Below are 12,473 nucleotides of genomic sequence, written 5' to 3'. Positions count from 1 at the left end.
TATCGGTGAAAAGTGAACAAGGAAATAGAAAAAAGGCAAACAAGAACAAGTAGAAAAAAAAACAGACAAAAATTAAATCGGCAAAATAATAATAAAAGAGTATGTATATATATACCTATATACATTAGGGTGGCGCAAAAAAACCGACGATTTTTTTTTTAAGTCTCGTGTGACAAAATGTTAGTTTTTGATGTTTTAAGAGCTCACTTTAAGGGACAGTTCAAAAAAAAATTTTAAGAGGTCGCTCCACATTTTTTAAAACGTCAGAAATCGTCAAAAATCTATTCAAAAAAAAAAAAAAAAAGAAATTCTCATTACGGTATAATTTTATAGACAAAAAAAAATAGGTTTCCGAAAGTTTCAGCTCGAAATTTGAACTCTGAAAGGTCGCTCATAATTTTTTTTCAATTTTCTGGTGCATTTCTTTAGATATTTTCGTGCGACCTTTTAATATTCGTATTAAAATTTCATACATTTTTTTTCTTTAATTTAGTAAGAAAGAATCGATAACAATACACCACGACATGAATTAAAAATCAAACAAAATACTGAAAATATAATTTTTTTAATTTAATTTTTTCACGATTTTTGACATTTTTAAAAATTTGGAGCGACCTCTTAAAATTTTTTTTTCTTGAGCTGTCCTTTAGAGTGGGCTCTTAAAACATCAAAAACTAACATTTAGTCACACGAGACTCTAAAAAAAAAAAAAAAAAAAAAAAAAAAAAAAAATAGTCGGTTTTTTTGCACCACCGTAATATACATATAAAGAAGTGAAATAAGCATGTTGCAAGAAAAATATCGCGAATTTGGTCAAACTTATAAATAAAATCGGGGCCAAAGAATTATACAAATCAAGTGCAGTGTGTCGTTATAAATAAACGAGCATGAAACTTACGACAGATTATATTATACTATACATACACGTCGTACTGTTATGTATGTACACGAGTATTAATACTAATTAGTATATCAATCGGCAAGAGGAGAGAGATAAATGAAACTGGAATAGAAAAGGGTAAGAATAAAGATCACCGATTAGCGTGTGTTTGTGTGTTTATGTGTACGCATAAATTACGGCGAGCGTTAACGCGTGCGTTTTAAAACTACACGCACATGCACGCACGTGTGATCTGTTTCATTTTAGCTATACGCACGATATAAGGCCCGATGGTGGAAGTTTTCTCAAGTCCTGCGCGTGGGTGTAAAGCGTGGGTGAAATATACGCGTCCATCAAGTTACACCTGAACAATTATGTTCCATTGTTTTTATAAGGATGGGTAACACGGTTATGCAATAAAAAAAACAACAAAAAAACACACTTTTTTCGTCTCTTTCTTATTATTATTTATAATTATGTTAAATACAGATTTGATGCTGCTGAATCAAAAGTATAGTAAGAAAAAAGTATATATATATATGTACCACGTATACTTTTTCATGTAACGATTTTTTTTTTTTTTTTTTTTTTTTTTTTTTTTTTTTTTTTTTTTTCAAAAAAATGGAGTAATTTTAGGTCGATGGCTTTAATATTTATAGTTTCGGGAAGATTTTTCAAAAGTTTTCATCGTCATTGATAACAAAATGCCGCGATTTTCGAACGAAAACTTTTTCATATCTTCCTGAAACTATAAACGATAAAACCCTCGAACTCGAATTGCTTTGAGTGTTTTCAATTTCTTAAAAAAAAAAAATAATCAAAAGAAAAAAAAAGGGAAAAAAATCCAATAAAATCATGTCACGTAATATATACGACGTGATGGAATATAAAATGAAAAGCTGATCTAACAATAAGATCTGCACTTCAACACCTTCATTTCTATAATATTTTCGTTTGCCTATATACAGTATAATATATTCTATATTATTACAGGTATGTAAAATAATTACATGTATATATTTTTATACATACATAAATATATATGTTCTATATATGTATAATGTATATGAGCATATCGATTCGCGTGGTACAACAATGGGTTCAAATAACCGATCGAATTAACATCCTTCCAACGGATACTCAAGTGACGCGAGGATAAATTCAAACAGATACCTACGTTACCTCATTTTTTATTGCACCGCCTGTATATGTATATATGTATATGTGCGCGATATGCATATCGTCGCATGCACGAGTGATCAGGAGGCAATTAATCACCGCCTCGTGTACGATGCATGACTTGCGATGGTGTATACATACGATGTATGCATGTGCAACGTTTAATATTCAACGGGAATCGGTCCGTAAATTATACACATATATATATATATGTATACTAGGGTGGCGCAAAACCGACTATTTGTTGTTTTTTTTTCGAGTCTCGTGTGACAAAATGTTAGTTTTTGATGTTTTAATAGCCCACTCCAAAGGACAGCTAAAAAAAAAATTTCTCAGAGGTCGCTCCACATTTTTTAAAACGTCAGAAATCGTAAAAAATCGATTTTTTTCTTTTCGTTACGGTATAATTTTATAGACAAAAAGAAAATAAGTTTCCAAAAGTTTCAGTTCAAAATTTGAATTTTGAAAGTTAGCTCATAATTTTTTTTCTATTTTTTGGTGCATTTCTTTTAGATCTTTTCGAGCGACCTTTTAATATTCGTATTAAAATTTCATCAATTTCTTTTCTTTAATTTAGTAAGAAAGAATCGATAACAATACACCACGACATGAATGAAAAATCAAACAAAATACTGAAAATATAATTTTTTTAATTTAATTTATTGACGATTTTTGACATTTAAAAAAATTTGGAGCGACCTCTTAAAATTTTGTTTTCGAACTGTCCTTTGGAATGGGCTCTTGAAACATCAAAAACTTACATTTTGTCACACGAGACTCGAAAAAAAAAAAAAAAAAAAAAAAAAATAGTCGGTTTTTTTGCGCCACCCTAATGTATACACACACATATGTGACTCTGATGCACGTTTTTCTATACGGGAAAACGATATTATCGGCACGTATTTGCCGATTCCAGAGACTGATCGGTTTGTTGGTTGGTATTGAAGTGAGCGCGGGTTAATAACACGGTTTTTTCAACTATAGACACTAGCAACGCCGATTCTCGATGACTTAATACTGGCACGTAGGAGGTGTTTTCAAGAAATGTCAGACAATGCTTCGCACTGTGACGTCTGTCCGCTTCGGGGGCTGAAGGGTTTAATTAAAGAGAAATCTTAAACCGGAGATCAAACCGACGAATGAAGAGGCATGAATAAAATCCTTTTAACAAATCTGAGTGTCTTGAGTATCTATCACTTGCGCATATACTGGCAATAATTTTATTATATTATATTATATATATATATTAAAACTTGTCGAGTTGGCATGGAATACCCCATATATATATATATGGGGTATTCCATGCCAACTCGACCAGTGTTAAACCCCGACCATCTCAAAATCATTTCACATTTTTTTCTAACATTCTACTCGGTAAGAAACGCGACAGAAATTTTTTTTCAAATTTTCTTTATTAAACCGTTCATCTATTATAAATATTTCAAGTCGATTGGGAATGCCCATTTGTTATGTGTATATTGTTAAGTAAAACGTGGGACGAATTTTTTTTCAATTTTTTTTTTTTTTTTTTTTTTCTCTTCATCACCCAATTTGGAATTTTGCCAATTTTTAAACACAAAATTATCTATACATTATCTAATTGGTAAAACCGAACATTTACAAGTAAATTGACCTTTCTTTGACGTTTTTAAAATTTGATTCTGTGTTAATATTGGTTTTAAAAAATGTCAAAATTCCGAATTGCGTGATGAAAGAAAAAAAGAATAGACAATTGCAGACTTTTTGATAGCTCGGATAAAATTCTTTCTCATTCTCGTTAAAGAGCAATTTTAACACAATTCTCGATGAAAAATGTATGTGTATATATATATATATATGATGAGAATTCATCGTTACATCTGGCTTTATAGAATGATACACGTTAGTATATGTACATAGAAACACTACGTATACGTACGTATGTATGTATATAATACATGTTTTTCTCGCAAGCTGATAAATCGAAAATTATAATATTTCGCGACGTTAAACAGAACGTTTTCTTATCGCGTCAGTCAATACACTCCGGAATTCTATAACACATCAGCAAAGTATTATTATACAGAGATATATGCATATGTATGTATATATCTATGCATATGAACCTGAAGAATGCCTGAATGCCAACCACCGCGCTCTTGCGAATATAAAATGCCTTTACATTATCGTATTGCATACTTTTTAAGTTATTTCCGGTAGTTATTGTTTAGCTAAATAATCAATTTACAAGTTAAATATACAGCAAATTTTCAATTTTTCGTGTCGCTGATTACGAATTTGAAATCATATTTAATTAACTTCAGAAATTTGTAATTCCTTCTTAGATTCTTAGATCTTTTATATATAGGTATTTACTGTTACTGTATATATATATATATATATACAAGCTATGCATATTACATGTGTAGTGTATATATGTACATACGTAAACGGCGCAGATCGACGAACCGCGAGCATCTCTTGCAAAGATTGATCGGAATTCGAGAAAGTGTGGGAAAATCTGTTTAAGGATATGTCCGCAGGACTAACGCGGTGAGATCGCGCGTGTCATTTCATTCTTGCATGTACGTGTATATCAGTGTTTCAAAAAGTTGACTGTTTTCTTCTTTTTTTTTTTATCAAAGAACACTGACAAATTGTTCTGATAAAATATGAGCCCTTAATATTACTATTTAAAGGTGACGACTCTCAATTTTCTATTTCTATTTAAATTAATTTAAATAATGGGACATTTTTCTTTTCAACATTGGAATTTTTTTCACTCGTAAACGAATCACCGTACAATAATAAGGAAGATGGATTTTTTTTAGGAAATTGAACGCTCCATAAAAAAGGTCTGAATGATGATTTGCGTTAAAAAAAAAAAAAAGTTTTCCTATCTTGTTTAAATGGAAATAGAAAACTGTGAATCGCAATATTTAAATAATAATATTAAGGTCTCATATTTTAACACAGGGTCTTTGTTTAGGGATACTCAAACGATTTTTGAAAATTTTCTTTGAGAAAAAAGAATAGTCATAGTAATTCATAAAATGCACAATCTTGCGGATAAAAAAAAATTGAAAAGCTGGATAAGAATAACTAAATTAATTCCCGCAGAAGTTAATCCGGTTTACAAATTAACAAAAACAGTCAAGTTTCGTAATTGTATAATAAATATATACAAATCACTGTACACCTACATAATATATAATAAACCATAAAACAATGGCGAATAAGGAAAACCAGAACAACTCAAGTGCCAGGCGGTTTTTATTTTTTAATTCTCAAGCTTATACCGGCTGATGAGCGAAAAGTAGTTATTATAACCTTCGTAGATGGAGGTAATAAATCAACGAATTATCCTACCTATAGAGGAAGCTAAGGTTCGCAGCAACAGCAGCAGGAGAATTAAGCTGCATATAAGCAGAAACTGCAGACACATTTATCAATTCGTTGCGGGCTCGGAAGAAAAGACAATATGGCAGGTTCATGTACCACACGTGTGAGTGTGTAAGTGTGTGTGTGTGTGTGTGTGTGAGACTGCAGTGCACGTATCTATCTACAAATGTGCGCAACAGGTATCCCATAGGATTTGTATACCTTTTCACATTGCGTGTACAGAAGAGGTTGTAAAAAAAGCTCTGAAGCTCCATCGTCACGCACCTTGTGGTACGTGAACTTATAATGGTGCAAAAGCAATTGCTGACCACCTAGATGCACGTGTGAAGAAGTTATATTTGTACGTCAATATAGGGGTAATATCACGTCGACCATGATGGATTTTTTTTAATTATGCTGTGTGATGGAAGATCGAGTTTTTAGTGTAGACTTGATAGAGATGGTGGTTTTTATTATCCGTGTGATCTTCTATAGACTGTATGTATAATTAGATCGAGTGTGACAAGCGATTGGAATGATTTCAATGAATTTATGCGATTTCATACAATTTCATGGAATTTCATGTGATATCAAGGGGATTCAAAGTGATTTCAAGTCACTGTAAAGTGACTGGCTTTCCAGATTGGTTCGCGATTTTAACAACAGACGAATACTCGTGTGATTTTATATGATTTCAAGAGATTTTACGCAATTGCAAGCGATTTCAAGCGACTGCGAAGCGACTATCTTCCAAATTGTTTCGTGATTTGAAAAGATTTTGCGCGATTTTGAACGATTACACGTAATTACAAGTGATTTCGAGTGCCGTCAACTGATTTCAAGCGATTTCAAGCGATTTCAAGCTACTGTAAAGCGACTACTTTCCAAATTATTTCGTGATTTGAAAAGATTATATGCCATTTTAAGCCATTACAAGCGATTACACGTAATTACAAGAGATTTCGAGTGCCTTCAACTGATTTCAAACTATTTCAAGGGACTGTAAAGCGACTACCTTCCAAATTATTTCGTGATTTGAAAAGATTATATGCCATTTTAAGCCATTACAAGCGATTACACGTAATTACAAGAGATTTCGAGTGCCTTCAACTGATTTCAAACTATTTCAAGGGACTGTAAAGCGACTACCTTCCAAATTATTTCGTGATTTGAAAAGATTATATGCCATTTTAAGCCATTACAAGCGATTACACGTAATTACAAGAGATTTCGAGTGCCTTCAACTGATTTCAAACTATTTCAAGGGACTGTAAAGCGACTACCTTCCAAATTATTTCGTGATTTGAAAAGATTTTGCGCGATTTTGAACGATTACACGTAATTACAAGTGATTTCGAGTGCCTTCAACTGATTTCAAGCGATTTCAAGCGATTTCAAGCGACTGTAAAGCGACTACTTTCCAAATTATTTCGTGATTTGAAAAGATTATACGCCATTTTAAGCCATTACAAGCGATTACACGTAATTACAAGAGATTTCGAGTGCCTTCAACTGATTTCAAGCGATTTCAAGGGACTGTAAAGCGACTACCTTCCAAATTATTTCTTGATTTGAAAAGATTTTGAGCGATTACATGTAATTACGAGTAATTTCAAGCGGTTTCAAAGTAATTGGTTTCCGAAGTGGTTTGCGATTTCAACAACCGAATACCCCCTCGATAATTCCTGGTCAACAAACCGCCAAATCTGATATTGAATTTTGAAATTGAGGACAAAAATTGTTTTATGGTCCGTAAATATGGTGCCTACAAGAAAACCCGGAACAACTGCTGGCCGGGTACCGGAAATAGCAAGTTAGAATTTCCCAAGTCGTAAAAAAGCTTTCCCAGCTTTTACAACCAGCGCGTTGCACTGTAAGGCACTGCCAGCGATCTGTGAACGGTGCATCGGTTGCAGGCCAATGAATCTAACCCGCCGGCGGAGAAACATCTAATAATAAATAATGCTGTATGGGAAACATGGCGTACGAGCGAGTGCAAAAATCGAGAATAGAGAAGAAGATAAATATGATCGAGGAAATCGGATCCACGGAAAAGGAGAGAATCTGTCTCTCTTACCCTTCTTTCTTTCGACGAATCTCCCATAGATATCGTCTCAATCAAAACTTGTGAAAAGAGGGGGGAAAAATACGTTTAGAAAAATCTCTAGAAATTTTATTTGCACTACGCGGTGCGGTGAACAGAAATAAATCAATGAAAATAATATCTCACCTGTAACACTTGATCGAGATGAGATATGAGAAAAATTCGAAAAACGATTTTGTGATTTGAACGTCTGAAATTCTCAAACAATTCTTCTGGTATCTTTCATCCGATTCTTGTGTAACGTAGATCAGTCTGTTCACTGTAAAGATCTCCACATAGATCGTGGCATAATATAAAAATTCCGTTAAAGTTAAAATTAAATACGTAAAAAAAAAAACGAAAAAAAAAATACCAGAATTTAATTAATTAGGAAGATCGTTTTTGTATTTACAATCATTGAAATGATCTGATCAACTTGAGTTACAAAAACTTGCAATTCTTTAATCGGCTGGAGATTTTTAAAACAATTCTAAGTATATTCCGTTTTCCTAATCACTTTTGCCAGACACTTTTACACGTACCTACTAATAAAAGAAAATACTAAGATGATTATTCCGGCGCATTATCTCTGTCGAAGAGACGACGTCCTGAGCTGATATGCACGCATAGGTGCGTAATGTGTGGCTGTATAAATGGCTATCCCAGCATTGGTGCAAGGTAGGTAGGTTATACCTGCGCATGTCGAGACGCTATCAACGCCGCGACGCCGGCAGGCTGTTTGACTAAACGATGATGATTTCTCGCTGGCCTCAAGCCATGCACAGCAGCAGCAGCAGCAGCAGCACGCTACATGGGTGAAAAAACGAGGCAAGTTAACCGCCTATTAATAAGCCAATCAGACGTTTTTCGTCTGCATGCAATGCAATGCAATGGCCGTGGGACGCCGGATATGAAAACGCGTTGATCCGACAGCGAAAGATATATATTATTAGGTATTTGTGATATATAAATGCTGACGGTTCCGTCAATGCAGTTCCTCGGACGACGCGACGGCCGGATTATCATCGTCACACCCAACTGACGAACAAAAAAAGTGTTTTTTTTTAATTTTTTTTTTTTTCTTTTTTATAAGTTTTAACTGTAAATATTGATACAAGCTTTGTTAGGCTTAATAAATACATTTTTTTTTTTTTTTTTTTTTTTTAAATTTATTTTAAACACTTTTTATACACGAAAATGGTAGTTGAAAATCAGGTTTAAGAAAAGTTAACTTGAAATAAAAAAATTTTACGGTTTTAGATTCAGCGTGTTAATGGGTTTGGAATGCATCGTACGTTTTTAAAAATTTTTTATTTAAACTATATTCAACTTTTGCAAAAATGGGCACAAAAAAAAAAAGCGATCTTTTTCAACTTTCTCGAAAAATGCAAGCCATTTTGTTAATTTTGGAAATATCAAAAATCGTATGATTTGTCCCAAGGCCCAATCATTAACATGCTGAATCTAAAATCGTTCGATTTTTTTGTTTCAGGTTAACCATGTCCAAGAAATTATAAACAGCGCAGACCAAATTTTTTTTCAGACTGATTTTCAACTACGATTTCCGTGTATAAAAAGTGATTAAAATCAATCAATCAAATACATTTTTTTTTTAATGTAATTCCAGAGTGTATTTATTAAGCCAAACAAAGCTTATATATATCAATATTTAAAGTTAAAACTGATGTAAAAAATTCTTTAAAAAAAATTCTTCGTTTTGCTATCCTCATGCTTTTACAAGTTTTAGAATCTTCTCCGCAGATTTGGGATCGAAAAGGGCGTAAGTCGAGAAACGGTGCTGAAATTCACTTAAGCCTCTACGGTCAACCGGGGTCGATAAGACCCCAGAAACTAATATATTCCTTATGAGAGAAAAAATAAGGTTAACGACGAAGGGTTAAAAACTGCACGAACGAAGTGTTGATAAAATTCTTATTCCAAATTCGAGGTTTTTCATTCTCGCTAATTGTTTTTTTTTTTTTTTTTTTTTTTTTTTTTTTTTTTTTTTTTTTTTTTTTTTTTTAAGATTCAGACTCACAATCGGAGTCGTTACGACGAATAAAGAGAAAGAAAAAAATGTAAGAAATAAAGAAAAAAGAGAAAAACGATGAGATATTTTTCATTCTCGTTTTATCATATAAAAATCTGGTACGCAGCGTCTAATCTTGACTCTCGCAACAGAGCCGCCGTTTTCCCACAACATCTGCATTCTTCCATGTAAACCGGACGGTCCCCATAGATTTAATCTTAAGAAAATAGAAATTATTAACGCCCAGCAGAAACTATAACGTTAAAACCATGCCGGCAATGTCGTTAAATTTGAGGTTAATGAGTCCACGCATGTTTTTGAGAAACAGGTTTATATACCTCAGATTCCACCGACAGTTGTTGTTGTATTTCGACTCGGTGCATAATTCTTTGCTTTTATCATTGATCAAAAACCAGCTGCAGAAAAGACGAGTCTGAACCCGTGCGATGAAGATTTCAAGTGAAACAAGAATAATTCTCAGGAGGAAAACGTTTTTAATTTAACGTGTATTTCTTTCATTTCGATTCAGGTGTTAATATCATAAGAAATCGGTTTAATCGGTATGAGAAAAAAAATTTTGCATTAGTAAACATCAAGATAGTAATTAGTGGTGTAAAAGAAATCATTTAGTATTACAAGATACTCTTTGTAACCTTAAGAAATCATATTAGGTATATAAATTCTTTTCAAAATCTTAAGAAATAAGCTTAAAAATCAAAGTCAAATTTATTTCCTATCAAGTAATCACTCTTGTAAAATTACACCCATTGACGAAGCTAACAAAAAATCTTTAATGATGAAGTTATATATAGTAACGTTATTGTAATGATTAAACTTTCGAGAAAAATCGTTATTTCCGATTACAGAAATGTGTCTGAAAGTCAATGAATCATCAAAAGTTAAAAAGTATTCATACTTTGAAAATTTGACTACTTCAAAATCACTATAAATTTGTTAAATAGTGATGACCCTCCCCCCCCCCCAATATTTCGTTAAGTTAACGTTACTAACTTCTGCAGAAGAACTATAACAATAAATCTGGATGAGATGATATATATATATATATATATATATATATAATAGAAAAGTCTGTGCAATTTGCATATAGCTTCCGGTGTTGGATTAAAATTATAACATCTAGATTCTTATTTTCTCTTCTTATCGCACATATATATATACTTATTATCGATATATAAATAATTTTCAGAAAGATTATGCATATCGTTATAATCCTATAATAAGGATCGTAAGATACGTCGTCGGTACGTTTTGCGCACACATACACATACGATGCGATAGACATGTATAAACAAAATATACTTTGGATTGAAAATAGTTACCATTCACTATCACCTAATCCTTTTCGTGAACTTATATATACACACACACACACACACGCACAGAAAAATTTCTATAAACGTTGAACACACAGTCGCCTCGACTATTATAAATATGAAAAAATTCTACACATTATATGCATCATTCGCGTAGACTCCTAGAACGATATTGCAACCATATATGATTGAGAATAACACGTGATCCATCATTCAAAGCTGAAGTATGGCTCTTGGATGACAGGCTCTCATACCTAATACCCTGGCGATCAACCCACGGCGCCAACAAAAATACAATCGGTTGTACCTACACGTACCTACACCTACCTACACCCACATTTCGGAGTAGGTACCAACCTAAGTCAATTAGGTCCGGCTTGAGCGCTACATCATCATTCGTTCGAGATAATACCTTCGCGATTCTTTCCTTCTTAGTCTAATTGTAAGTTTGATTTTTCATTCATGAATAATTATTATACATACGTAGTCTTATGCGAAACGGATTAGTTACAGTTTTTCGAAAAAATTTTCATTACTCATCATTTTCAATATCCGCATTATATAATAATAATAATAATAATAATGAGAGAAAAAACAGCGCTCCTTTTTCCACCGCGTTCCGTCCTCTCGTTTAAATTTTTTTTTTGCTTCTTTCCTCGCGTTGTCCACGCGTGATAAGGGGAGAAGAAGAACAAACAACGATACGTGCGCATCCATCCATCCATCCATCCATCCATCCATGTATCCGCTCGCACATCAAAAAGAGAGATATAGAGAGAGATAGAAAAAGAAAGAGAGAGAGAGAGAGAGAGAGAGAGAGAGAGAGAGAGAGAGAGAGAGAGAGAGAGATAGTGTGGCAGCTCTCGCTTACCTGCCGGTCTATGCGGTCTCCTGGCCAAGTCGTCTTCGAGTAGCGGAGCGACGCGACGCGCCTCACCGATCATCAGCAACACCAGAAGCGCCGCGAGGGCGAGAATAAGGCGATGCATCATCTTCGAGGAAGTTGTTCAAATATCACTTTCGAACAATATAAGATATCACAAACACGCGCGCACAATCACGCACTGACGATCAGTATCGGAAGTGTTTATTATTGTAAAGAGTTTAAGAGTTTTTTTTTTTTTTATATATCTCTATACACATATATGTATATATATATATATATATATAAAAAAAAGTTGTAATTTTAAATAAACACGTAAGACGAAAAAAGAAGGGATGAATAAATAATCGTGACGAAACACTGTGTTCGATAATAACAATGATGACAATCTTGTTATTGCTACTCCGCGAGTTGTTGTATTATATATCTATACTTGTGTGTATCGAGCGCGAGCGTAGAATTGCGATAATTACAGACGAATCGTTTGTAGTATTATCGTACTCGTTGCAGACACGCACGCACGCACGCACGCACGCAGGCAGGCAGGCAGGCAAGCAGGCACGATGTTCGTCGTGTCGTTGATATTAGTTACCGCGCAGGTAGCGCGAGAAAAGACGAAAGCACACAGTGCACATGCAACCGCGGCCTCTCTGCACTCCGCAGTCACTGGGGCAGCAGCACAGATAGCCGAGGAGGAGGAGGAGGAGGAGGAGGAGGAGGAGGAG

At 33.8% G+C, this 12,473-nt stretch overlaps 1 protein-coding gene across 1 annotated transcript in view; it reads right to left on the bottom strand.

The window, feature by feature from the left end:
- LOC124410300 (dorsal-ventral patterning protein Sog) overlaps positions 1–11,977 on the bottom strand; it is a 63,690-nt gene extending 51,713 nt beyond the window's left edge. The window contains exon 1 of the mRNA XM_046888558.1: positions 11,737–11,977. Coding sequence (XP_046744514.1) covers positions 11,737–11,857 — 121 coding nt within the window. The 5' untranslated portion in view covers positions 11,858–11,977. The remainder of the gene's footprint in view (positions 1–11,736) is intronic.
- Between the last annotated feature and the right edge of the window lie 496 nt (positions 11,978–12,473).

The sequence above is a fragment of the Diprion similis genome, chromosome 9 (assembly GCF_021155765.1).
Source record: "Diprion similis isolate iyDipSimi1 chromosome 9, iyDipSimi1.1, whole genome shotgun sequence".
NCBI classification, from domain to species: Eukaryota; Metazoa; Arthropoda; class Insecta; order Hymenoptera; family Diprionidae; genus Diprion; species Diprion similis.
Note: the sequence above shows the minus strand (reverse complement) of the source record. Positions and strands in the feature narration are given on the sequence as shown.